The sequence below is a fragment of the Lampetra fluviatilis genome, chromosome 19, assembly GCF_964198595.1.
Source record: "Lampetra fluviatilis chromosome 19, kcLamFluv1.1, whole genome shotgun sequence".
NCBI lineage: Eukaryota > Metazoa > Chordata > Hyperoartia > Petromyzontiformes > Petromyzontidae > Lampetra > Lampetra fluviatilis.
The window spans coordinates 7,970,972-7,998,782 of NC_136293.1; the positions used below are offsets into that span (position 1 = coordinate 7,970,972).

At 50.3% G+C, this 27,811-nt stretch overlaps 1 protein-coding gene across 1 annotated transcript in view; it reads left to right on the plus strand.

Moving 5' to 3' along the window:
* The window catches only part of MYCBP2 (MYC binding protein 2), a 124,323-nt gene that overhangs the window by 27,493 nt on the left and 69,019 nt on the right, over positions 1-27,811 (plus strand). The window contains exons 4-23 of the mRNA XM_078864929.1: positions 738-891; positions 4,995-5,284; positions 6,035-6,277; positions 6,829-6,900; positions 7,294-7,396; positions 8,798-8,871; positions 11,306-11,444; positions 12,581-12,657; positions 13,228-13,432; positions 14,185-14,349; positions 14,846-15,004; positions 16,246-16,519; positions 17,296-17,441; positions 18,556-18,657; positions 23,022-23,150; positions 24,405-24,486; positions 25,143-25,257; positions 26,174-26,378; positions 27,024-27,177; positions 27,598-27,770. Of these exons, the coding sequence (XP_078721055.1) occupies positions 738-891; positions 4,995-5,284; positions 6,035-6,277; positions 6,829-6,900; positions 7,294-7,396; positions 8,798-8,871; positions 11,306-11,444; positions 12,581-12,657; positions 13,228-13,432; positions 14,185-14,349; positions 14,846-15,004; positions 16,246-16,519; positions 17,296-17,441; positions 18,556-18,657; positions 23,022-23,150; positions 24,405-24,486; positions 25,143-25,257; positions 26,174-26,378; positions 27,024-27,177; positions 27,598-27,770 (3,061 nt within the window). The remainder of the gene's footprint in view (positions 1-737; positions 892-4,994; positions 5,285-6,034; positions 6,278-6,828; positions 6,901-7,293; positions 7,397-8,797; positions 8,872-11,305; positions 11,445-12,580; positions 12,658-13,227; positions 13,433-14,184; positions 14,350-14,845; positions 15,005-16,245; positions 16,520-17,295; positions 17,442-18,555; positions 18,658-23,021; positions 23,151-24,404; positions 24,487-25,142; positions 25,258-26,173; positions 26,379-27,023; positions 27,178-27,597; positions 27,771-27,811) is intronic.

The window sequence follows — 27,811 nt, forward strand, 5'->3', positions numbered from 1 at the left end:
GCTTCAAATCTAAAATGAAGTTGACTTCATGCGCCGACCTCCCAGTTTGACTGGGGTCTTAAACAGAAATCTCATCCTTTCCCTTATAAAGGAAGCCAGCGATCAGATTTGCATGTGCATAATAAGATTTTAAAAAATGTAACGAAATAATCAAAGCTGCAGTTTTTTTTGCTAATTTATTTTTAACGACACGCAGTTCTCTTGAGTTTTTTTTCTGTTTGGGACGTCTGTCGGGCCTTCTGCTGCCCTGCGAGCCTGCAGCTTTTGCCGTGCCGAGTGACGTGACCAGAGGGGACAACCGTCATCCCCCGCACAACATTGTGTCCAGTTCCTTTCAGCTTCCACGCCGCCCCAGCACCCTGTTCTCCACACGTCCTACCATACTTAACCCACTGGTTGGTTGGTAGAGCCAGTCTCACATTGCCTAGATTGCTGCACAATGAATCTGGCAACCCACAGGTCAAATGCCAATCATGGGTAATATTAGTGGTGAGTGATATCTGAACTGGTCTTGCCCCCCTCTGCCCCAACCCCACAGCCCCGGCTACCTACCTCACCGAGCCGCGCTGACCAGCATGCTGAAGTATGGTCAAACATCCCCCGTGACCGACACAGCATGGGGAGGGCTTTGCCCAGCAGTGGACTGTGAATTGAAATTTCGAACCCGCTGGCCATCGCTCACGCAACTGCCGTCTGCGTCCTCCACTTCCCTGTGTGTGCCCCCCACGTCCCCCCAGATTGTCGGCATGGGCCTGTGCGGCGTGTTTGAGCTGATCCGCGAGACGAGACGGAGCCACCCGGCGGTGTGTGCACGCAGCCTGCAGGCGCTGCTCGACGTGCTGCAGGGACAGCTGCCCGAGGGCCTGCAGAGTGAGCCCAGCGACATTCTGGGTGAGTGGGTGCCAGGTGTGGGGGTATGCGTGTGGGGGCGGTGTACGTTTTTGGGGTGTGCGTGTGGGGGCAGGTGTCGGGGGGGGGGAGCGTGGTGGTTCACACACTGCGCCACGAAACCTGGCGAACCGAATTCGATTCCCACACGTGGTTAATATAGCTGATGAAAATCTGAAACGGTTCTGGGCCTCCCCTAATTTGGCTGTGCCTGAAATGAGTACCTGGTGCCCTGTGTAAACATTACCACTGGGGAGACAAAGGTGGCAGGGTGTGTGTGCAATGTGCTGTGCCGATATAGGTGCTTGCTAACAGGAATTGCCCCAACAGTCTGTTAAAATCAAAGCAAGGGGTTATTTTATTGGGATCTGCATGTGTGGATAGGTGTGTGTGGATAGGCATGTGATGGTTAACCCCACACCACGCCCTGCGATTCATTATCGTGAATCACAGGGGGATGGTGTCAGGATTCAGTCACAATTCCACTCAATAATCAGTTATTTATAACATCATTCTTTTTCCCAATTTTATGCCAGCTTTGATATCGACGTCGTGTCACGAGGTGAAGGACTGGCCATTCCAACCTCTCACATCACTCTCATGTCAGGATTCAAGGTCACGATTTGATTATTCATAACCTACAGCATGGCAGTGACCAGTGGCAGCAGTCAGATAAATCTTGAGTGTGGCACAGATTTACAAAAAACAATGTTGCTCACTGTCACTCCTTCGTTTACCCAGCGAACCCTCACTGAGTCTCGTGGCTCTCTTAGGAGGGTCTTGCCAAATGTTTGCAGTCAGGGCAACGATTACAATCTGCAATCCCAATTGAGCTATTTGCGGGTAAATTTTGCAAATTTGGACCGTGACTCCAGCGTGTCCAGTGGTCTATTGTCGCGAACTATTTCACGGGATCTTTAACTGTCCACTGGGAAGTGGGCGGCTGGCTCTATTTTACAGGTCATACTCACCGTGTTAACGCTGCCCCTAATCTGGGGTTGAGATAGGAAGTTGGAAGATTAAAAAGGAAACCTGGGATCTGAGAGAACCCACACATAATAGGGGATAATCAGCAATAGCCATGATCTATCCACTGTTGCATGAAGGCCCTCCCCAAATCGTTGCCATCTCTCAGGGTCTCGTGATGCAACAATCCACTTAGCTTCCTGCACATGAACCAATCTTATTGCCCCGTATATGATGGCTTATAATTTTTCAAGATAGAGTGGAGTACAGCCTCCTAGCTGTACTGACGTATCTTTGCCACCTCGTAGCCAGGTGGAATCGGAGTTTCACGGCACATTATGGCCACAAGCTCCAATGTGAAAAGCATTGGGTTACCAGGTTATGCATGTAGTGGTGCATCGATCCTAACACTCACGGTATGTGAATCAGAGCATGCAATTAAGAGTAGTCTATTTATATTTTATGCGAATTTTATTAAGTTATTTTCTGATATTTAATTGCATCTAATGGATCAACTAAGATTGCAATTGCCACAGGAATAACGATAAATTATGAAGGTGAGACAAAAAGAGAATCTATGCTTGAATCGAAATCGCAACCCTGAATTGCGACAATGAATCTCAAGCGTTGCATCGGTGAATTGTTACACGTCTAATTACAGGTGTGCAGTGGAGCGTTGGTGCAGTAGTGAGAAAAATAAGGCTATGAAACCACCAACCCTACTCCAACTCCTTGCCATGGCAAACATTAGTGGCGAGTGACATCTGAACTGGTCTTGGTTCCCCTTCACCAATATGCACTGACCAGCTTGCTGAAGTATGGTCAGACGTCCCCCACGATCGACATGGCGTGGGTATGGCCTCGTGGATTGTGCCAACACAACTGGCTGTATACACACACACCCCCGTGGCCCATTGTAGGCCCCCGAGGTCAACGGTAGAATTCGTACATCGCCACAGCGGGACGTCTTTGATCTGTCATTTTGACTCAACCATTACAGAGCGTGACTGTCGCATCACACCTCCCAACGCCTCTCATCTACTCCCACCATCTCCTACGGCTACTGTCAGCTGCTCTTATGGGGAGTGGGGGGGCGGGTCGGTCGGTAGGGGGGGTGGTCAGGTGGTAGGGGGTGGGGTAAGAGGGAAGGAACGAGTATGCGGAGGCGCGCACGCCCTGAATGTTGAACAGTGGTGATGTCACTGCTGCTCAGCTGGTTCTGGAAAATGATGTCGGTAGCAGGCGGCAGCCGTGCCATGATGGATTCTTGCATCGTTCAGCGTTAACCCCTTCTGCTCTTTCTGCCTCTCAGAGACTGTTATTTTTGTAGCATACGCCAAAAAGGGAATCGATTTAAGATTAAAACACGGTATTGCCTTGACAGAATTAGGTGATGGCTAATTCAAATACACGTACAATTAGCGATTGAAATGGCTGTACTGTATAAGCATACATTACAAAAAATAGTATTTTTCTTTGTCACTGCCTTCCTCAACATCATCTGTGAAATATCCACTGCTGCATTAAGGCCCTCCACAAAATGTCACGGCCTCACTATCTAGCTTTTGCTGCACAAACTGATTTTATTGCTCCATCTCCAAGGGAGATGAACCATCGGACATGTGTGCCTCTTGGCTGCCATTGCATCGTTAGTCTCAACCACCAGCGAAATGTCGTAATGTTGCTAGCAACAATGCCGTTATCGCCTGTGTGGCCTGTTTCGCTCGCGTAGTGGTGACACAGACCACCTCTTGCAGAACCAAATTCAACAAATCGCACAAAAACTGCCCTACCCAAGGGTGTTTAGGTCGCCATCTCCTGGGTGTGGCAGTACAGCGATTGGATTGATTTTCATCGCTATTCTCGCCGTACGTTGGATGTTTGCTGTCTGTGCGGGAGTGGTACCCGCCTCGCTCTCGTGGGAATTTTCCTCCCGGGTGCTTCCATTTTGTTCCCACGTGTGGAGATGTGGAGATGGGTGAATGTTCCAATATTGCACCACAGAGCAGCTTGGCCAATTGTTTGCTCCGGTTCCAGCTGCCTTCACTGCCTGTGTGTTTTCCTGTGCCTCCTTGCAGAAACTGAGATGCAATTAATTCAAGTGACCACTGGTCCATACTCTAGGGGGCAGCACTTTCCCACCTGTCTTGCAACATGAGAGTAATGTCCTTTGCATGACAGACTGATACTTTTCATTCTCAGAGCTGGAATTTAGCCAAATTTAGTGGAGAACCATATTTTAATTATAAGTTTTTTTTAATGCGGTTATTGATGGCCCTGGCTGAGACCATAAACTCCACTACACTTGCTATCACGGTTTAATAACTACTCAGTTGACGTGAGCCTATGGGTATGAATTTGAGCCGATGGGTCTCTTTGTACTTCATTGGTGGCCTGGGCTGAGACCATCAACTCGTTATACAGTGGTACCTCGGTATACGTCGTTAATTCGTTCCAGAAGGTAGGAGGACTTAGACCGAAAATGACGTATACCAAACGAATTTTTCCCATAACAAATAAAGGGAAATAATCCGTTCCAGAGTATAAGAAATTATATTTTATACGGCATATTATACATTAATGGGGTTGTATAAAATAATTTAGACACTACTTATTACTAAAATGCATACATAAATTAAAATAAATGCATAAATAAATTGAAATAAAAATGAAATGTAACATCACTTTACCTTGCTGAGAGGAGTTGATAGCCTACGTGGATGGTGGTGAGGAAGGGGAGGAGGAGGACATGCTTTTTTTTGGAAGGAGAGTCCCCTTCCATTAAAACTACTGCACAGGCAGACTGAGGAGCGGCGCTTTGTTTCAGTCGTGAACGGGGTATACGCGGGTACGCGGTGACTCATCCCGACCCATACAAGTTCTAGCAAGCGCGTCGTATCCCAAGCAAGACGTCGTATCCCAAGACATTTTTTTCTCGTCAAAACACGACGTATACCAAATTCGACGTATTCCAAAGCGGTCGTATACCGAGGTATGACTGTATTTGAGGAACCCGCTTTAATCGAACCCCATGATCAGAGCGGTGCTGGTGGCTCTCAATGTCTTTGTCCTCTGAGCAACCTCGCCACCACCTCGAGTTTGGCACGCCCCTCTCTCAACAACGCTTGTCGGTCATGCAGAGGCTCTGTTCGCGCTGCTTCTGGACCTGACGACGAGAAACGGGCCCGGCTCGTCGTCCGCGTCGACGCGTGCAAACGGCGGGGTCGAGGCGAGCACCGGAGGAGGAGGTTCATCTTCCACCGCCATCGGCTCTTCTTCCTCGGCGGGCGCGAACAGCGACAGCATCACGTCGCTGGCGTGCGCATGCCTCTTCAGCCTTGTCGTGGCGTGGGGCGATACGGGCAAGATCCTGCGCGCCGTCTCGGCCATCCTCTCCCGCAACAGCAGCCTGTCATCGCAAATCATACAGGTGCGCTCACGCCTGGAGGATTGTCCGTCACTGCACGTTATTGAGATCCATGCTGTTTTTATGCCGGTGGGCAGTTAGGCAACCTCGGGGTCACGTGATCAAATCACCTGCAATGCACCTGATCTGGTTAGTCGGCCTCCGTGTTTGTCTCTGTTTCTTTGTTTCTCACGTGGTCCCTGTGTCGCCCTGTGTGTGCTTCCATGTGTCTCTCTGTGTCTTTATGTGCATGGCTGTGCGTGTGTTTGTCTCCTTGCAGTAGTGTAGCGGTTCATGCACTGCACTACGAACCCGGCGACCCAAATTCGATTCCCACTCAACGGCCAACACCAGTGCTGTATATCTTAATTGGTCATAGGCCTCCCCTACGTCGACTTGTCCTCAAATGAGTATCTGGTGCAATGTGTAAACATCGCTACTGGGGAGACTAAGGCAGCAGGGCGTGATGCTAGCCACCCACCCCCTTCGTATGCTGTACAGCCTTCATAGCTACTGCTACTCACGAACAGCACTTGCCCCAACAGTCTGTTCAAAGGTTATACGGAGGATCTTTGCTTGTCTCCATGCCTGCCAATTTGTCTGCCTCCTACTGCTCCTCTGTCTGTCTCTCAAAGTCGATCCAAACGTTCGAGTAAGCCACGCTTCTTTGCGCAGTTGTCAAATTTTCCATGCAACTTCCTTCGCTAGCACCCGTGTTTCTCATCCACGCGTCCTAGCCGGTGACACGCACTCTCCTCCTTGTGTCGTCCGAAGGTGCCGGCCATCCTGAGCGCGCTGCAGCGGTCCGTGCAGGCCGCCCTGGTGGGGCGAGCGCAGCTGCAGGACTGGTGCAGCGGGGGCGTGCGGCGGCGCGCGCTGGTACAGCGCTGGATCCTACGGGAGGTGTCCACGGAGCCTGCAGAGCGGTGCCTCATGCAGAGCGACGGCGCCTACCTCTACGTGCTCACTAGCAAGGGCCTCTACAAGGTCGGCTCCGGCTACGGCGGCACCGTGCGGGTAAGTTGTTCATTTGTTTGCGCGCTCGGTCTTTTGTTCGCTTGTTCGTCCGTTTGTTATACTCGTCAGTGGAAGGCACCACACGTCGCACCGCCGCTTCCTTCTGTATGTATGTGCGGTCTGTTTAACTTCTTTCACACCGTATGTAGCCCGGCCGTGATAATCGGAGGTGCCGGGGAAGCACAACAAATTAAACACAAAAGGCAGTTCTGCTCGATGCCGCAGATGTTGCAGAGTTTTGACACCTGACCCTTGAGGATTGTTCTTACAGCCTCCTCATCGTCCCCACCGTTTGGTTTTAGGTCCGAACATTGTTGCACAATTGGCATGTCCTTCAAAGGCCACTCTTACGGTCTCGTCACGTCAGCAACATATTTGGTGGTCTGGCTAAGACTCAACAATTCACTTCGCTTGAGAAGCCCAGTTTGAATATGGGCAGTTGAAACCTAGGATTTAAATCCAGGATCTCGGCGGTCCCGGCTCAATTTCCAGTTACCAGATGCTGAACTTTTGACCTTGTATGCCTCGTGTTGTCCGTTGCTTTGCCATAGGGCCACGTGTACCACTGCAATCTGTCCATTCGCAACCGGAAGGATCGCAAGGCGTGGCTGGGACACATACAGGTACCTACAGACGTGAATATAAACATACGGATGTGAATGCACATGTGGTGCATAATCGCACACGCTCGGACATGAACACGCATGGCTGATGCTGCATGAAGATCAAAATGATGTCTCTGACCTGCCTATGTCCTTAAATGTACATATTCCTCTTTATTTCTCTCAAATTCATTCCAAGTGTACCCCTTTGCATGCTATTTGAACACTTTAAATTTTCTTTGTTAACGCCCAGATGTTTTGATGCATTCACCCTCATAACAGGTAAAATGCATAAAAATATATTAAATATATCCGACTATAACCACGCGTCGGAAAACGTTGCAGAGTCGATGCACATGGATGATTTTTCTTCCTCGTCCTTTTCTTTTCCCGGGGCTGGCTTTGTCTTTGCAGGGGCGGCTGCTGTACCAAGACTGCGCCACCTCGGGACAGCCGGGCACCGCCGTGAGCATCCACGCGGAGACGCTGGAGCATGGCCCAGCCGTGAGCCTGCCCGGTGAGCGACGCGGTTTCAACAAAACGTCGCCCTTTTTACACGCGTTTTATTTTCTCACTCTGTCTGTTGTTGTATCCTCAAATCTTGTAACTCAAATTTTTATCCACTTCCCAATGTGGTATCGACTGCAAACTTGGTATACTTATGTCATAGTGATGCCATTACTATATTCTATCATTAAAAAGAAAAAATAAATATTTTTAAACGTTCTTTTTTATATGTTATGTTTCGGCTTGGGTCTAATTGTCCACGCTCAACTAACGTTGGCTGTAAATCACCACGGTCCCTTACGTTATGGCAAGCTGCGGGGCCACTTCCTGGAGTCGTGGAGTTCTTCCATTACTAGCTCGAGAATGGTCCACAGAAGTGTATATATGTGTAGAGGTGTAATTGTGTAGATGTATGGGCACGGATGGGTAACAAACACAAGGGGCATGGTTAGGGCCGTACACAGAGGAGGTGCTCACACCGACGTCCGCACCTGCATCCCCCACGGGCCCCTCCCGCGGGCCGAGTGCTATAAAAGGTGGTGAGCCGGAGGGCTCGAGGTCGAGTGTTAGCTTTAACCAGCGAAGAGTGAAGACCAGCTAGAATAGGCCCCGGAGCTCCCCTGGCTCGCTGTCCTTGTCAGGGCCGACCAGGGCAAGCCGGTGGCGTGGCCCCGAGAGCCCAGACTGACGTTCTTATAAGAGCCGGTCTGGAGACTCAGGGTGCCGGGATCCCAGCTTGACCAGGGCTGGGATAAGTAGCCTCCCCTAGCTCCGTAGTGGAGGACTCGGGCGTAGGTTAGCGGGGTTAGACGTTGTGTCTCCCTGTTAGACGAGTGAAGGGGACGATACCCCTTCAAGTGCTGTGTGTACCCGTTACTGTACACAAGTTGGTATTAATAAATAAGTGTGCCTCCGACCCCGTCGTCCAAGCCTCTTGCAACTTACTACATATGTATGTATGTTGAACTTCTTTCTTACCGTACGTAGCCAACCATGCTAATCAAAGGTGCAAAGTGGATGGTAAAATATAGCTTGAGTAACATAGCCAGGCACGATGGGGGGTGCCCTTGTAATCCAGCGCTTTGGAGGTGAGGGTTTTGTAGCTGGTGGAGATTTGTGACACTTCCCACTAACCGCCACATGGGCTGCGAGGTAGGCCGGAAAATGGCAAAACAGCAAGCGAGGTCGTGAACTCATCTGTGCGGACTTTTGAGTGCTATCCCCCCGTGCATGTTAGGCAGGGGGGGGGGCATAACACTCAATCCCTGTACAGATTGAAATGAACCAGCTTGCTGTACTGCCATACTATGGCAAGCCAGAAGATGATGATCTCGACGCCCACGGGCAAGGTGCTGGATTACAGACGTCTCCGTGATCTCTGCGTGTAACTCCCCTTCTCCTATGCGTGCAGGCCGCAGCGTGGATGGAGAGAGCATTCTGTTTACAGATGGGGAGCACGTGAACCAAATCGCGGCCTCCAAAGATGTAAGTGAAGTTGCGACGCTTAAAAATAAACTCAATAGTGCAAGAGAATTCACGTTGAGAGAAATCACGTTGAGATTGCTCTCTCAGTGCGAGAGGTTATGATTATTTGCGGAGTGGTTGTGTTGTGTTTACAGTGCTGCGCTACACACACAGCGACCCGAGTTCGATTTCTTCTCACAGCGAACCGATATTTGAAACGGTCCTGTGCCTCCCCTGAGTTGGGTTAGCCTTGAAATGAGTACCTGTGTGCTGTGTTCACTTTCGTAGGTGCTCTCTAACAGCACTTGCCCCGACAGTCTGTTAAGCTGTAGGGGGTATTTTTGTCTTGTCTTTGATGTTAGTGGGCGGCTCAGCGATGAGTGTGTTGTCGGCATGTCGCGGTGAATAGGTACATATTACCTGCTTTGACATGCGGATCAGACACATGGACATTTGACAACCAAATTATGATGTTCATTGTTTTTTTTCCCCAGGACACAATGATAATACTAAATGATTTTCCGATTTAAAATTTCTAACGGACACACATTTCATTTACTCTTAGAGAGAGAGAGGTAATGGTTCAGGTAGGGAACCAGAACCAATAATTGTCCAAGCTCTCTCGTTCTATACTTGGGATGTTTGACCAACTCCATCAGCAAGTGTTTATATGTGCCTCACCAAGTCTTAAGATCCTCATTCAGAGGCAGGTCCTGCATTGGGATATTTGGCCATTTATGATTGTTGGCTAGTTTGGAAGGAACCAGAGCACACAGAAAATCCACCATTTATAACAAGTGGACAACATTCACATTAATGGACATATAGATTCAGTGCTTTACAGTACTTGTATCTCTTGGGCCTACAACACCTGTTATTCCGCTCATCTTTCAAGATTGGGTGCTTGCTGCAGGGTCGTTTGGTTGTCTAATTAATAATGCGCACATTCATTATCCTCCCCGTGGCGTCATTCACAAGAATATTCGGAGTGGTGTGATTCTGTGACCTTCCGAGAATTATTTTTGAACAAAGTCCGCGGGGACTGGATTAGACAATGTGACACTTTGGCTCCTTCATTTTGGTGGTTGACACCGCAAATGAGGTGTCACATCCCGGTGGCATGACCCAGCAGAAACCCCCAAAAAATACACCCGGGAGAAGTTGATTTTAAATTAAAAACGGTGAATAAATGTGAATCGCTCTACCGGCGACGCGTAATCAGGCAGAATGTCACCCACAATTTACGAGTGTCATTTTATTTGGGGTGGTTGTGTTGGATGGCGCCACAGTGAAGCTATTTTGCCATGTCTGACTTTAACACCCGGCACAGCAGCTGACCTTCATACCCATCGGGAAATAGTCTCATTCATTGATTCACAGATTGCATTTCAATCGTTTCGCTCACAAACTAACGCATCATGTGTTGTGGTGCGTACGACTCAATTGTTTGCGACTGGTAACGACGAATCGAGCTGAGAGTGGTGGCACACAACTCACCAAGAGCTTTGTGGAGGCGCAAATGTCGCGAAACTCCATTCCCATCGTGGGCGTCGAGGAATTCCCGTACCCTGGCTCTGCCAGGAAAATTCAGGACAGCAAAATTGTACTTTCTACCCATTCCGTCTGTATGGGGTAGAGTGTCGCCCCCTCGCACGCTTGGCTTTTCCCCGGGTGCTCCAGTTTACTCCCACATGTAAACGCTCATTATTGGCCGATATTACCTTAATATGTAGGGGATCGCAGAGTTTGGGCAATCATTGGTGCCAATTTATAAGGCGCAATTCATCCAGGGATCTCGGTGCGCCATGCACAATGTTAGGACATATAAATACAGTAAAACCTTGGATTGTGAGTAACTTGGTCTGCGAGTGTTTTGCAAGACGAGCAAATTTTTTAAATAAATATTAATTTGATAAACGAGCGAGGTCTTGCAATACGAGTAATACGTGTATACGCTTTGTCTGCCGAGCATCACGTGATCACAACTGATATAGGAGTGCTTTGATATACGAGTGCTTTGGATTATAAACATGTTTCCGGAACGAATTATGCTCGCAATCCAAGGTTTTACTGTACAACAAAGTTCAGAGTCTACTGTTCATACATGGGAAGCGTAGGACGGACGAAAGAGAGGTGAGTCTTTAGAGAAGACCTAAACATGGCAAGTGACATCACCTGTCTAACCACTGGTGAGAGTGCATTCCATAGTCTTTGGGCAGCACATGCAAACGCTCAGTCACCCCAGGTGCAGAGTCGAGTTCTCGGCACATGGAGCAGATATAAATCAGCAGATCAGAGAGGCCGTGACGGTACATGCAGGTGTATCAGTTGTTAAATATACCAAAACAAAGTTGTCTCGTTTTAGCCTTACAGGTGGGAAGTTCCGCTCGCGCGCACCTATTGGCGCCGGCACGGAAAGTATAATTGAGGACCTGCTCCCATCCCCACCCCTCAGGACGGGTTCGTGGTGCGAGCGCTGTCCGTTGGCTCGGAGCCACCCCCACAGCAGGAGCTGCAGCTGAAGCTGGCGCGCAAGTGCCTGCACGCATGCGGCCTCTCGCTGCTCGACATGGAGAAGGACCTGCACATCATCAGTAAGGGGCACGCGGGAAGCCACTCGCGCTCACTCCTGTTTCTCTCTTCTTCCCTCACTGGCGCCGTGCCCCCTATCAACAAACAATGTCAGTTGGCGCAAACCAAGTTGCACGCAGTCATTGTTGTATCTCGAGTGCCACGGTGGTGAGATGTTCACTACCTCGCCTGGTATGCAGGAGGTCGCGGGTTCGATTCCAACCCTGACGCCTGTATATTTGGAGTTTGCATGTTCTTCCTGTGGTTGCGTGGATTTTTCTCAGGGTCCTCCGCTTTTTCCCTCCAGATTTAGAAACGTGCGTTTCCAGTATTCGAATGCTATACATTTCCACATGATAAGCCACTTTGTTGAGCTATCATTTGTGGCCAGGTCGCTGAAAAATAGCGACATAGCTGAGTGGGCATTACCTGGTTAAAAAAAAATAGTTTATTATAGTTTTAACTCCGCGTTTGCTCAAATAGCGCCATGCCTTTGCTCTATAACACCATCAGCAAAGCACAAGCAAAGCTGCTTGTGGGTTTCGTTGTCTATCTCCTTCCCTGACTGGCCCTGTGTTCTCAACCACGATGTCATTATTAAGGCACTTGTAAAGATGAAATGTGTGTAGTGATCATAAATCAACGTCTTAAGTTCGAAACCATCATCAGTAAGTCATCGTCCTTGTTTCTTCTCTCTTGCCCCACCGATGTTATGCCTATACTTACCACACCATCAGTGAGGTTTGTACAATGGGAATTATTTCTCTCTTCCTGCTCCACTGGCACGATGGCTCTACCTACAACATCGTCAGCAGGTGCTAGGGAACTGCATATGGCCATCTCTTTCTCTCTCTCTCTCCTCTTGCCTGACCGGCATCTGAATCATCATCACAAACAAAGCTGCAAGCTATCGTCCCTCGTCTCTCTTCACTTGCCCGACTACGAGAGGTGGAGAGGAATTCAAAGTAACCATTATATCATCCTGCGAAGGTTCCAAGTGGCAAATCAAAAGACCCTAGGGAAGGGGAAATCTTTATGGAAAAACAAGCGATATCTTGACGCTTACCTCAGCCATGGTAACGTTTGTTCCTTCACCTCTTTGCGATGACACGAGCCGTCACCAAATAAACTGAACAAGCATCTCTTTGTCGCCTTGTAGGCACGGGCTTTGACGAGGAGATGGCCATACTTGGAGCTGGTCGCGAGTTCGCTTTAATGAGAACGGCCAACGGAAAGGTAATTAATCCTCCGGTACAACAGCCTCCGGTTTATATGCATCACAAAATAATGAAACTGCTCGGGGTGGGGGGGGGGTGGGCAGGTGGCTCACAGTGTCTGCTACCAGGGCAGAGTGGTGAGCCGGCACTGCTGATATTCTGGGTCGGAATGTCGGGTTTATCGACAAATGATGAATCCTTCTTGCACGGGTGACCCGCACACAGAAACAGGTTGTTTGAATCTCCTGTGAGATTTACGGTGTGTGCAGGCGAGATCTGTGCAGCAAAACACACTGTTGTACTGTTCTTCTGCGCTCCCACGTGTACGAACCACCTCCCCCCCCCCCCCCCCCACCTTCGCCAAGCAGCGTGGAAAACCTTGATTAAACAATCCCCGGTGCCAAAGTGAGCAAGCCCTTATCCAGCAGTGTCATGTATGTATGTATGTTGAACTTCTTTCGCACAGTATGTAGCCAACCGTGCTAATCGGAGGTACGGAAAGTCAGCGGATTAACAAAAGGGGACGGCGCTGTGCTCGTACGTGAACCGATGCATCGTCATACACCTCCCCGCCGGCCGGCGACTGCAGGTTTACTACACGGGCAAGTACCAGAGCCTAGGCATCAAGCAGGGCGGCCCGGCCGTGGGCAAGTGGGTGGAACTGCCTCTCACCAAGTCGCCCAAGATCATGCAGTTCGCCGTGGGCCACGACGGCGGCCACGCACTCATGGTGGCGGAGGACGGCAGCGTCTTCTTCACCGGCACCGCCAAGAAGGGCGAGGACGGCGAGTCTGGTAAGCCGCCGCGCCGCGCCTGCCCGCCCCCGACGTTGATGCCCCGATGGGCAGAGGAGAGGGGTCTCCTCTGCCCATCGGGGTGCCACTGGCAGTTCATGTTCGCAGTGTTAGCGCCTGGCGCGGAAAACATCATTCGAGGTGGGACGATTGGTCGATTGAGAAGCTGGTTAATCGATTGGAAATTGTAATTGGCTAGTCTGTTGCGGTTGATTGCTCGGACCCCTTTCAAAAAAATGGCAGCCGCCATGATGTCCTGCCTCCTGAAGGTGGGAAACCCCTGCCCAACAAGCCACGGCCTCCGTGCATTTGCTAATGATACCGATGATGTCACCAAGCCCTGCCCATTACCTCCCATCCAGCGGTACACGCAGGAACGGAGGTGACACTTTATTTTCCAACTATTTGCATGTGCATCGATTAGTTGAGAAATCGAACCGATGATCAGGAGAGTAATACATTTCGATCTTTCACACCAGCTGATTTTCACCCCTGTACCTCCGTGGTGGACATCCTCACGGGTGCGTTGCCTCCTTTACCTGCACTCTGTCATCAGTCTCGACCACTCGCTATGATCAAGTCCAGCCCAAGCCCGCTTCAGTATGACATGTTAATTTGCGTATGTTCCCTGATTCACGTTTGTTTGAATACAAATCAAGTTTCAAATCAAGTTTACACTGAATTATATTCACTTCCCCTCCCCGCCTCCCACCCCCCTCCCCCATCTCCGCCCCCCGCGGTTGTTTCTGTAGCCAAGTCACGCCGACAACCCAAGGCGTGCAAGCCCAAGAAGATGATCCGCATGGAAGGGAAGGCGGTGGTGCAGCTGGCCTGCAACAACGGCAGCAGCGCGCTGGTGACACGCGAAGGAGAGCTCTACACATTCGGGAAAGACGCGGTGTACTCGGACGCCACTGGTAACGATACACCCGGCATCAGTAGCGTGGCGTGGTTGGCATGGGCCCTGGTGCCAGGATAATGATCAGTGCTTGGATGGGTGACTACTGGGGCTTGCCAGGTGCAGTATGAGTGGGTCTGCTAGGTGTTCCTCATGTGTGTGAGATTTTTGGTCTGTGCACAGTGAATATTCACATTGCTTTCAAATTTTTTAAACTGCCGGCTGTGTTTTTGGGATGCCGGTACGGTAAAGAGAATAAAACAAATGTTAAGCCATGTACTTGGAGCGCTGTGGGCCACTCTGGTGGTGTGACCACTACGGCCTTCTGTGATTGTCACTCTCTATGACCCGAAATGGGGTTCAACCCTCCCTGCCTCGTCCCACCACTCTTTTTTCCTCTCCCCTCCTCTCCCTGCCCCTCCTCCACCCAACCACCCTTCCTTGCTTGCGTCACTTTCCTCGCCCATCACCGCTCCCCTCGCCATCGCTCTGCACCCCTTCCTCGCCCACTCCAGGCCTTGTGAAGGAGCTGAGAGGCCAGACGGTGACGCAGGTGGCTCTGGGGAAGGCCCACGCCTGCGTTCTCACCAAGTCCGGCACCGTGTGGACCTTCGGGGTCAACAACAAGGGCCAGTGCGGCCGCGACACCGGCACCAACGCGCACGGGAGCAAGGGTGGGTGACGCCGGCTGGAGTGGCAGCGGCAAACAATGCGCCTAAGAGGCCATCAGAATATTTATTTATACTGGAGGCATCCGATGAGCTGTTAAGTTCTTTTTCACAGATATCCTTGGTAGCATGGCTAACATGGCAACTTTTCCAGGGGGGTTCCTTCATGAGTTGGTGATCTTCACCATGAACTCGATAATCTTTGTAAAGATGCTTCTTGCCAAAGCGCACTTTGTCTCTTGATAGTGCCTAACCAATGCCAATATTTTCAACCATTGTGTCCATGCTAACACTAACCCTGAAGCTAAGTTGTAACCGTAATCATCAGCCACGATCTATCCACTGCTGGATGAAGGCGTCTCTAAGCAGTCGCCATCTCTCATGGTCTTGCGATGAAACACTCCACCGGTTCGAATGAAAAGCCAATCTTATTTGATCATCTTCAGCACTGGTTGACGTTAAGTTGGACTTTAGGATGAGTGAAAATAAACAGTAGACCTATGTCCCTTACACGGAGCTGATTTCATTACTCCGTCTTCACAGGAAACGTCTTCATGCGTGTGTTCTTACTTTTTCCCCAGCCCTAGCCATGAAGCTTACCCTTAAACTTGACCCCTTACTCCCTGACCCCTTCTTATAAAATGAATATGACTGTAATCTATATTCTTAGGTTTTTTCGGTAAAGTCACGTAGGTAAAAAATTTAAATTAATAAAAGTAATCTAACTTTACCCCTAACCCAAACATGACTCCATCCCTAACGTTAAGTCTGAAGTCACAAATAAAAGTGATGCATTGATAAAATGATCATTGTGGCAGTGCTCATCTCCTGTTTCAAGCCCTGAGCCATCAGTGGAAATTCCACATTCCTATGGCAGGTGTAATTGTATCCGTTAGACAGCCATGGTGGATTCCTCGCAAGGCGCTACTCATGTGATCAACCCCGGAGGGATGATGGGCTGAGTCAATTCCCAACCGGGGTCTGACCTCGCAACGTTTCCGATTGCGACGTTACCCTGACTCTTAACCTAAACCGCAACACTACTCCACCCTTCCCGCGCCGACCCTCCGATTAGCATGGTTGGCTACGTATAGTTGCGAAAGAAGTTCAACAACAACAACACAAGTGGTGGTGACGTCACCGTGGTGCTTGTGCCAGGCCGCGTGCACTTTAAGGCCACGTGACGCGTCGAAGTTCAGCTTGTATATAACTCTGACCTTAACCCCAACACGCGTGGCCTCCTGCAGGTGCCGGCACGGAGCCGCAGGCCGTGGCGGCAATGGAGGAGGACCTGGAGGAGGAGGGGGACGAGGACCGCCAGGCTGCGGGGGGGGGCGGCGGGGTCGGCGGCGGCATCGGCGGCGCCGGAGCTGGTGGCGTTGCGGCCGGTGCCGTCATGTGCCCGCCCGGCACACACACGTGGAAGATGGAGCAGTGCATGGTGTGCACAGTGTGCGGGGAGTGCACGGGCTACGGCTCCAGCTGCGTCAGCAGCGGCCGAGCGGAACGCGCCCCTGGAACGTGAGTCCGGTGGCTCGTGACGTGGATCAACGGCCGTGTAAAATCGAACCTTTGTTGTTATCGTTGTTGCTATCGTTCTCTGGGCTTTCGTTGATGTCAGCAGCGTGAGTGATTATGGTCACCCCCGCCTGGTTTGTGTTGTGTTTACCCTCCATACCCTTGATTGTGTTTGTGTCTCTTCGGTGTGTCTCATATAATGTTTTAATGTTCATGTGGTTCACGATGTTCAGCGTTGAGAGATGCAATTTGGTGAATGACTCTATGATAATAAATACAATTATCATGTATCTTGTGATTGGTGCCCCAAACACCACCTGCTCACAACCGCTGCCCCTCCCCCCCCTAAACTTTCTACACTCCCATCGCCATTCTTCTAACCTACATGACCATCCCCTAATGTTCTCCACCCTCCATATGGCCCATCATCTTTTTCCCCTGTTAGTCGAATAAACTCGTGCTAAGTTGCAATGAACAGGCTTAAAGGCATCATGGGAAAAGCTAATGTAATTGGTCCTGCTTTTGCTGCTACCACTGCTGTTGCTGCTACCGCTGCTGTTGCTGCTTCTTATTTCTGCTGCTGATAATTCTCCTGCCACTAGTGCCACCTCTGTTGATGCTGAAGCTGACACTGCTGATGATGCCGCTCGTGTTATGCCAGTGTTGGCGTTGTCGTACTACCGCTGCTGCTGCTTCTGGCGCTATTGTCGCCACCACCAATGCTCACTCCTCCTCCTCTTGAGTCACCACCTTCTCCGCTCCCACTCCCTCCCCCCAAGGCTGTGCGGCTGTGGCTCTGGCGACTCCGGCTGCGCCGAGTGCGGCTGCTGCAAGGCGTGCGCACGCGAGCTGGATGGGCAGGAGGCGCGGCAGAGAGGCATCCTCGACGCCGTCAAGGAAATGATCCCGCTCGACATCATCATCGGTAGCGACCCTGTGGGGTTGGGGATCCGGGGGGGCAGGGAGACCCGGGGGGGCAGGGGGGCCCCAGGGCAGCAGCAGACCCCGAAGGGGGTGGGGGACCCCCAGGGGCAGGGAGGGGATCCTGGAGGACAGAGACAGACGGAGACCTTCCCCCCCCCCCCATCGGCTTTTGCCGTCCACATCGGATCCGTTTTTGCGAATGGAGAATCCGGAACGTTGTTAATCAGTTTGTCCATTCGTTTTGGCTCCTTGGAGATGGTGGTCTACATCACGGGTAGCGAACTTACGGCCACGGGGGCCAGACACGGCCCAGATCTTCATTTCACAAGGCCCGCAGTCACGTGAGGCCCTACCGCTCCGAAACGACCGGCAAACATTCTGTGATCATCGTGTATTCGGGTGGTGGGTGGGGGAGGGGAATATATCGGACCTAGCAAAACAAGGCTGTTTATAATCTTACAGTGGCTCAGTCACTTCTGCCACTGCAAGGGTGGGGGCCTCTTACACAGTGACACAAGTGGCTGAGGTGCGTGTTCCACATGTGGCCCACCACAAACCGGGGTCTCTTCATTCGGCTCTTCGTTTACAGCAATTTGTTAATCTGCTGCTTGATGAAGGCCTCCTCCCCCCACCCCCCACGCTGTCAACGTTCTGTTTATTTGTATTCACCCTGATTTTTTTATTTCACTTTTATTTAATCAGGTAAAACAACCCTTGAGTTTAAAATCCTATTTTGTGCAGGGCACCTGGCAAGAAGTCAGCAACAATAAATCACCACATACATACACACACAATACGAAATAGTACAACACAAAACATTAAAAACAATTACAATGGTCAATGACATTTTCTTTTATCAGACAGTGATTCCCTCTTCTCCATTGCATTCAACATTTCGTAGTTGATTTCACCTGCCTCGCTCTTGCCTGTTTGACATCCCCATTGCATGCATTGGCTTGGTCCAAAGCCACTTGACTGTCGTTTAAAATTTTAGATTTTCGCTTCCGTCACTTTGTGTTGCTGCATGCGTCACGCTGTTATTTGTTTTGCGTGTTTGCCCCCCTGCCCCTGCTCCCCCTGCTTCCCCCCCCATTTTTTGCGTTTTGCCCCCGTAGGTTCTGTTGCCCAGGGCATAAACATAGAGGAGCGTCTTCCCTTCAAATTGGATGATAAGAAACTTGCTGTACCTAAAAACCACAGGCTGGAGGGGGGACAAGGTACGCATGACACAAGTCTGGCTGCTCTAAAAACAATCGCGGGGCAGCGCCGATGCTCGTTGACCGAACGTTCCGTTTTACGTCGGCGCCTGGTCCCGGTGCGTTTGGCAAAGCGCCTCTGAGTTCGCGGCATTGTGTTGGTTGGTGCATGGCTTATTTTTGTGCATTTGTGTGGGACGGTGGCGCAGTGGTCCGCGCGCTGCGTTGCTAAAGACAGCCGTTGAGTTCGATTCCCTTTCACGGCTGGCCACCCCACGCTCTGCTGGCCTCAATAGGTGCTCGCTAACAGCCCTTGACATAACAGTCGTTTCAAAGACTGCAACCGGGGGATCTTAGTGAGCGGGGAACGTTGTCGTGGGTGGTTTGCGCACCGTTCTGCAAATCCAGCAACCTGAGTTTGATTCCTGACCAAGGCTAACATCAATCAATCTTTATTTTACGTGCTAATATTGCCCTCAATAAAGTAGTGCATCAGTGCACATTACAGCAGCACGGGAACGGTATACGAGGGGGGGGGGGGGCATACAGCAACAGGAATGAGAAAAGAAACCCGTCATGACCTCAGCGGCCGACAGAGCAGAGTAAATTGCAAACGCGTGCAAAATAAAGTGCAACCGTGCGCAACGAATAGCACATGAGAAAGGTAAGCACTAAATAAAATAAATAATAAGTAAGGACACCTATTCAGACTTGGAAAACCGAGTCTGAATGGATGTGTCTTGTACAGACAACGGAATCGAGACACTCGTCGCGTTTCGGACGTCCGTGGGAATGCAATAACAGAAGTTGTTCTGGGCCTTCTCTAGGTTGACTCAGCCTTAAGTATGAGCCTCATCATCATTGCGGGTACAAACGTGGCTAGTTGTAGAGGTGGCCACACAGCCTCTGTGCGCCACGCTTGCTGGCTTTAGGAGATGCTTGCTAACAGGACTTGACCATGTCGGCTTATAGACTCTACGTGCCGCCTTTTTGTCTGCCAAGTGGCGATGTTTACACACCGCACCAAGTACTCAATTGAGGCTGAGTCGACCTAGGGAAGGCCCAGGACCGGTTCAGATTATCGTCACTGGTGTTGACCGTGAATCGAACTACCGCTCCCGAAATATATACGCATGACCACATGCAATAAGAATGCGGTGGTGTAGGGAGTTCACGCACTGCGCTACAATCTCAGTCAACTCCTTTTGATTCCCAGTCGTGCATAACATCAGTTACACGTTTTACCTAAGCCAGTTCATGGACCTTCCCGAGGTTTATTTGGCTTGAAATGAGTACCGGCCGCTTTACATGAACTTAAGCATTGTTTCTGGCTACACCACCAATCGCGTGGCAGTGCCAACCCTTAACAGATGCTCGCTAATAGCATTCGTTCGTGCAGTTTTTCTGCCTAAATGGGGGCGGGTTATTTTGCACTGTTTGCGTGCGAGTGTTCGTCTGTGTGTTTGTGGGCGTGCAATTAGGCGCGTGTGAGAGTGTCTTTTTATGGAATGCAAATCCGATATGTTTTTGATAATTTCATTCATGAGCGTGGCTTAATTTTTCCTTTGCTTTAGCCGATGTGAAAATTAATCATTCTTGCCGTGAAAGAGTCAAAGCATGCCGGCCCTTTCACTGGAAGCGAGCATAGATTGCCTGTGGCTGATCAAATGAAATTGGGCCGTGTGTTCCATGGCACTCGACCTCTTAGCTCAAAATTGACGAGCATTTTCAAAACCTGTTGGGTCTGGGACAGAAATGAAACACGCTTACACGGTCAATAATTTAAACGCACATCTGCATAGCGGCTCTACGCTGGTTTTTACTGATTCTACCGCTTGTTGTTCGGCACCATATCGGACGTTTGAACTCCCTCCGGTTTGGCCCACGTGTGCACAAATGACAAAAGCGAATATATAACATCGGCTGGCCCAGCGTCAAAACGTGTCGCTGATACGTTCCGATCCGGGAGAAATTCCCAGCCATATGGAACGAAACGTCAGACATCGTGCTGAATGGCGTTTAGCTGCAGAACCTGAGAACACATTGGAGAGAGAGTGGTACAGCAGCACAGCCACGGGAAAGTCTCGGCAGCGTCACACATCTGCATATGTATATGGCATTTAAAAATTATTGTAAGTTTTAAGATTTATTTTTAATATACACTGCATCACCGAGCGTTAACGCGGCTATAAATATATGCACGTAAGGGAATGTGTATAATCTTGAGCATTATTAACGAGCTGCGTGTAATTGCGCTGCCGTCGATGGTAATCAGGTTTCCGCGCTGCCTTGGCAGCTGCTGCTGGGCCGTGATTAACGATCGCCCCCACATGGCCGCGAAATGCACCGGCGATGGTGCCGGTTTGTGTCCACAAGCTTGCGGTTTTTAAGATCCACACTTTGAGCAAGATTGGTATCGTGACCTATATAAGCATACGGTTACAATGTTTATTTGTATAGCGTATTTATATTTGACCGCATCCCAAGAAGCTGTAAAGAAAGTGTGAGAATATTTTAGGAGATCTTGAGCCCTTGGCTTAAATAGGGCAGAGAGTTAACAGCACGGATGGCAGGGGAGAAAGGAATCTAGGTTAAGGCCTTGGGAATTTGCCCCATTATTGCAATTTATCCCTCTGCCCCAAATAAATGATCCACTGAATATCCTGGTTAACTAAATGCTTTGTCCACTGAATACCCTTATTAGTTGATCACCCAATCCACAGAATTCCACATTCACCATAAACCTGGTCCACCATATGCCCTTTGGTGCCATCAGCTGCTCAGTCTCTAAACAAAATCACACACTTTATTTAAACCAGGAGCACACCCACTGATACAGGATACTTCCGATTATCAAGGTTAACTGGTGTTAAAGTACACGGCGTGTTCTTTGCCATGCCTGACCTTTATTTCTGTTTAAATTAAATCGCCGCGTCTCGCCCTTCATCACCAGGCAGCGTTGCCTCCCTCCCTGCGCCCGAGCGTGATTGTGTGCATGCGTGCAGCTCGCGAATTAACAGCCTAATCCTCTTTAGCTTGTCAGCGATCACTCGTGGCTTAATTACACGACTAGCTCAGAGCCAGGGCATTGTGAGTGAGCTGATTGAGGGTGGGGGTTGGGTGCCTGGGTGGGTGAGTGGGTAGGGGGGCGAGCGTGAAGAGGCATGCGCTAATCTCGACGACACGCAAGCGGCCGTTTTGGCACCGGTTGCGGTTGTTCTCCTGCTGCGGTGAAAACCATAGCGCGCGGGCCGGCTATGGCAATTTGAAATGCGCGGCATGTGCCGTTCACAGCTGGGAATCCCTCTGCCGGTTAGCCGATGTTGGCAGCGAAATGCACCGTGTGCAGAATGGAAAGAGCACAGTGCAAAATGAATGCATGCATGAGCAGACGTGTACCTCTCTCTGCCTAAGGTTTGAGGGTAACAGCAAGTCATTAATCAATAACTGCCCAAAAATAAAAACACGTGTCATATATTCGTTTCTGGCAACTGCCCTTCATAGCACATGGGTGAAAATAGTGAATTGCCGAATAATAGGCAAGCAAGAATCCACTCTCTGATTCCAGCTGTGATATTGAAATGGCAAAATCAACAAGGGTCGACCGAGCTCAGTTAGCCAGTCAAGAACATCATCAGACGCGGAATTCACTTTTTGTTCGTCGTAGGTGAGGCTTCTGCCCATTGTGGGTTGGTCTCATGAGTAGATCTTCTTCTATCCCATTCCATTTGTGAATCATTTATTAATTATTGTCTTGCCTTGGGCCGTTCTCTAGCACGGCGGGTTGCACTGCCCTGTGAGATATCCAAATAACTTCTTCATCTTTCGACGCAACGCCGCCAGAAAAGAATTAGGATAAACAATTGGAGGCAGATTATATAGTTATAATAAATAAGCAATAGGAGTTATGACAAAAATGAGAAACGTTTCAGTCAAAGCCTGTTCAGAAGCAAAACAAAATGGACTAAAAACGCCTGACCTGAGTTCTGCCTAACCGTCTGCAACCATCTGCATGGCCTGTCACTGCCGTCGTACCTGTCGGAGGTGTGTGGACCAGTGGTCGTCCAAGAACACCGGTGAAGTCAGCCAAGCACGGGGACCCATGTCGTGCCACCGATGACAAATGCCCTGTGCGGGCTCCGTTCTTTTTCAGTCGCTGGACACACTGCCTGAAACTCGCCGCTAAAGCAGCTTAGGGACTAAAAACGTCCCTCTGTCACCTTGCAACCACGCAGCTCGCTATTGGTGTTGCCACAAGATAGCACGTTCTTTAAAAGTCTCATTACTAATAATACTTATGAAAACTCCCCCACCCCCCCATCAGTGGTTAAATCGCCCAGTGGCAGAGTCTCATCTCGGCCGTGTTGTGTGCCGGAGCGTTGCAGAAGGCGATGGAGAGAAGGGGGAGAAGGATGCGAGCAAGACGACGACCTACCCCCCGGGACTGCTCCACTTCGGATTCGGCCTCAACGAGCCGAGGGCTGCCCAGGTGTCCTGTGGTTTCCACCACTCAGGTGTGCGGGTGGCCAGTCTCTCTCCGTACACTCGGGTACAATGCGGATTGACGTCGCGTCTATTTGCCGCCGCGTCTCAACACGCTGCAGAAAAACTCTTGAGCTCCTAGACCCGCACAGAGTTTTCTGTCCTTTCCTGCACCTCCGATTAGCATAGTTAGCTACGTTCGGTGCGAAAGAAGTTCAACATACATACATACATAGTCTTCACAGAGACTCGTATACAATGCAATTTATATTTACATGGCATGTTAATGCTGCCGTATCTCAACAAGCTGTAGAGAAGCAGTGGGAATATTTATTACAGCCCTCTGGCAGTGCACTGCTGGATTAGATAAATCACTTTTGAATTGTTCAAAATTATATTTAAAAACAAGTAACTCTTAGTTTATATATGGGTTCTAATCTCTGTTGGCATAAAAATCCAGTGGTGAAAATACTACCTTCCTATACAGGACCATGACTATTAACTTCTTAAAGTGGTATATATTTGATCAACCCTGGAAGAGATAATGCCAATGAGCTGAGTCAAACTCTAACCCCCAACCGGGATCATGAAGTTCGTCATTTTTATCTTGTGCTGACATCTTTGCAGAGGATTGGCGGTATGCAACATTTCTCACTTCCACCAGTCTCCGTGCGTTCATGCTCCGTATTCCGGTCCTTTTGCTGACGTCAATAGCTTCCTGGGTCTTCCGCGTCATCTCTATCCGCATGTGACTTCTTCGTATTCACAATGTTTTAAAATGACCTCCAGGTTTGCGGATGATACGTCCGATAATTTCATCTTGCGATACAACCACAGCGCATAAAATATTTAAAGCAACTTCAGCGAAAGTGAATGGGTTTGCTCACGTAATTTGTGTCGTGAAACTCTCCGCCACCCGATGCAGCCAAACACATTCATTTGTCACGTATCTTATGAGCGTTTTTAACCCCGAAATAATTTTTTTGTAGGTATGTTAAACTTCTTTCTCTCCGTATGTAGCCAACCATACTTATCTGAGTATTTTGGAAGGACATTTCTCACAGCTACATTTTTAAATTAGATGCGACTTTTCGCTTGAAATTGTGCCAATCATCTTCAGGGCAAAACAAAGCAATACATTTAGAGACATCACCACGTGGCCTAAACAAAACATATATTGTGCCTCATAATATTGGCTGTTAAAACCTAATGTGTTAAGTTACAGTCATTAATTGGTTATTGTATCGTGTGTGTGTATGTGTCTGTTGCCATCCTTCCTGTGGTAGTGGTGCTCATGGAGAGTGGGGAGGTGTTCACGTTTGGCTACGGGCAGTATGGCCAGCTCGGGCTTGGAGACTGCAACCCCAGGCAAGGATCGATGCGCACACAAAGACAACAACAATAACAGTGATGGCAACATCACCACAGTGCTTGTGCCAGGCTAGGTGTGCTCTGAGGGCCTTCTTGTGAAGTGTGGAAGTCTCACTGACATGAATTCAAGGAACAGACTCGGGTGTCATGGGTTAACAGACTGAGATGGCTGGCAGATGCACCACCTGCGTTACGCACTGTGCCAACTGGCTGTGTTTTAGCACACGCACACACACACACACACATCGAGCCATCTGGTACAATGGTAAAAGACGCTGCTAAGACCAATGAGAATTTCTGTTCGAGCCAATGGCGATGCAGTATTGGGCATGTGAACAGGAATTAAAACCCTAAAAAATCCATTCTAGCTCCTAGCTGTGCACAGTGGCAGACAGCAGTGGTGCAGTGGTTAGCAGAGTGCACTAAGAATCCAGCCAGTTGAGTTCGATTGCCTGCGTCGACAATCATCATTGGCGAGTGATTATCGGAATTAGTCCTGGGCAATCCCCTAGGTCGACTGAGCCTTAAATGTAACACCTGACCTCAGTGTTTAAACATCGCCAGCCACGCCGCGTCACGCCATTGTGTGCCGTGCAGTCCTTTTATCGGCGCTCGATGACAACACTTTGCCCCAACAATCCGCGCACGTGCAGGTTCTGCCCGACGCTGGTGCCGCTGCCGGAGCGCAGCGTGCAGGTGGTGGCCGGTGGGAACCACTCGGCGGCCCTGCTTGCCGACGGCTCGGTGCACACCTTCGGCAGTTTCTCGGTGAGCGGCGCGTGGTCGCTACAACGTGGTGCTTGCGTGTCCTTGAGTTCTCGTCAGTTTTTGGTGAGCCGGGTTGCAATTGCAAATGAGGTGATCCTCCCCTCCCCCCACCATCATCTATTTGAGCTTCTCACCTGGTTCGACAAAATAAACTTGTAGGTACGTACTGTATGTTGAACTTCTTTCGCACCGTACGTAGCCAACCGTGCTAATCGGAGGTGCGGGAAACTGTTTTTCCGAGCGAGAAACAAAGCAAATGTTGAGGAAGTTCGGTGTTGGCGCCGTTACTTGCAATAGCGCAAAGCTCTCACGGAGGAAGTTGCTGTGTTTCACAGATAATTACAATCTGCAGTGGTTTCACACTTTGGAGCGATGTGGCTGTTCCTATACCCAATTCGCTAACTGGCAAGTCACTTTCAAGATTGGCTAATTTGGACCGTTCACTACGAAGCGGACGGCTCATATAATTATTACACCCACGGTATTAACCAAGATTGCCAGTGGGCTTTTACTGCGAACGAAAGAACCGGATATTATTGGGCGGCAGGGGTTTGATGCCCGAGATGTTTCTCGTCTGGTTCTGCATCGGCTTCCCCTGTTCTCCTTTTTCCTCCCATAATCTAAAAAAAACTATGCAATGTAACTGATATTGCATCCCAGCTCTGAAAAATGTACATGAAAATTCCTAGATTGGGATTGCACATAGCAGCATCGCCCGCCCACTGCGAAAACTCGACAGGGACCCCCCCTGAAAAAAAAGGTTCTCTCGACTCGGCGAGGCTTTCCTGCTCAAACGAGCACAACAACAACAATAATCAAGCAACAATAATAGCGATCTCGTTTGTACGTTGCATTCCACCCCCAACGCCCGTTTCGCACCGTGGTGCTCCTCCTCCGCCCCCGTTGCTGTCGTCAGAAGGGGCAGCTGGGCCGCCCCATCCTCGAGGTGGCCATGTGGAACGCCACCCCGGCCGCCATCCCCAACGTCGGCGCCAGGTTCGGGCGCAAGGCGGCGTGGATCGGCGCCAGCGGAGACCAAACGTTCATGCGGATCGACGAGGCGCTCATCAACGCTCACGTCCTCGCCAAGTCCGAGATCTTCGCCAGCAGGAACATCATTGGTGCGTTCAGCAGTCGCGCGGGGTTGCTTACTACTACAGGGCCTTGGCTATCCAACTGCCGGGAATCTTAACTCGGGTGTCCGGGTTCGTGGCACAATGCGTCAAACCAAATTGTGTTGGCGTGCTTTTTGTTTAGGCTAACATGGGCTGTCGTGCATGGAATGAAACAGGGCTCCCCTCCCTACCCGCCCTGTAAATTGTTCTCCCTGTATTAGACGAGTGTGCGGCCCCCCTTCCTCTGGTGCATGGGCCACAATGCATTTGCACCTCCTGCATTGTGGATGTTTGTATGTTGAACTTCTTTCGCACTGTACGTAGGCAACCGTGCTAATAGAAGGTGCAAGTATAGCTACGCCGCTGCCCATAAACTCGCATAAGCCCTCTAGACTCACGAAGAAGCCCATAGACTCACGTAGGGCGTGTGGTCGAGACTAATGACGGAGTGGCAGCCGGAGGTGGGAGTACTCCCAGAGCACGTCCACCGTCGAGTTTAGGCGGACGTCGGCCCGCAGCACGGCGTGAGATGACGACGGTGGCGGAGATATTGCAAGACCTCCTTCGGCAGCGGGTTAAATCGTGCCTGCTTACGGCGGTAACGATGGCGAGCGCGTGCACTGCTGCTGACGTTTTCCGCCCGTGCGCTAGGCCTGCTGCCCTCTGAGGCCGGAGTCCCCGCTCCCTTCAAGTGCCTGCTCATCAACAAAGCGGACGGCAGCTGCCGCACCTACAACGACGTGGAGCAGGAGGAGCTGCTCGGCTCGGCCGTGTGTCTCGACCCCGTCTACGACGTCCTCTGGAGGTCGGCCACACACCACTCTTGTTGCCTGCCCTGCCGCCGGATGTTTTTAATGCTTTCCGACTGTGGTTGAAAATGTTTACGCGTTAGCTCTGTGTTCGTCAATTCGTCCGTACGGGAGGGGGTTGGGGGGGGTCACTTTAATGTTGCAAAGATGATGCGATGTGAATGAACCTGTAGTATAAAGTTCTGTTGCTATTATGGACTTGCCCCATTTTAAGCCAGCGAAATTGATCAAAGGGTTGTCTAAAACTAGGAGAGGCAAAACAGAGCAAAAAGTACTGTTTGCAAATACGTCAATGCGTTTCGCCTTGACGGCTTCCATACTGTTAACAAAACACTTTGGAAGACAAATGCATTTTGGAAAACGTCGCTGTGCCCGGGTATCCCTGTCTCACCGTGTCGCTGTGCCGCGGGGGGCAGGTTCACGCCGGGCTCGGGCGAGGTGTGCTGCTACAACGCCGTGGCCGCCGACGCTCGGCTATCGGCGCTGCCGGAGCTTCAGCGGCGTTACAGCGTGCTGGCGCCGGAGCTGGCACTGCCCGTGGGATCACACGCCTCTACCACGCGATCGCACGCAGCCCTGCATGTCCTCGGTGAGCGCCGGAAAGAGGGAAGTAGGGTGTGGGTGGGTTTA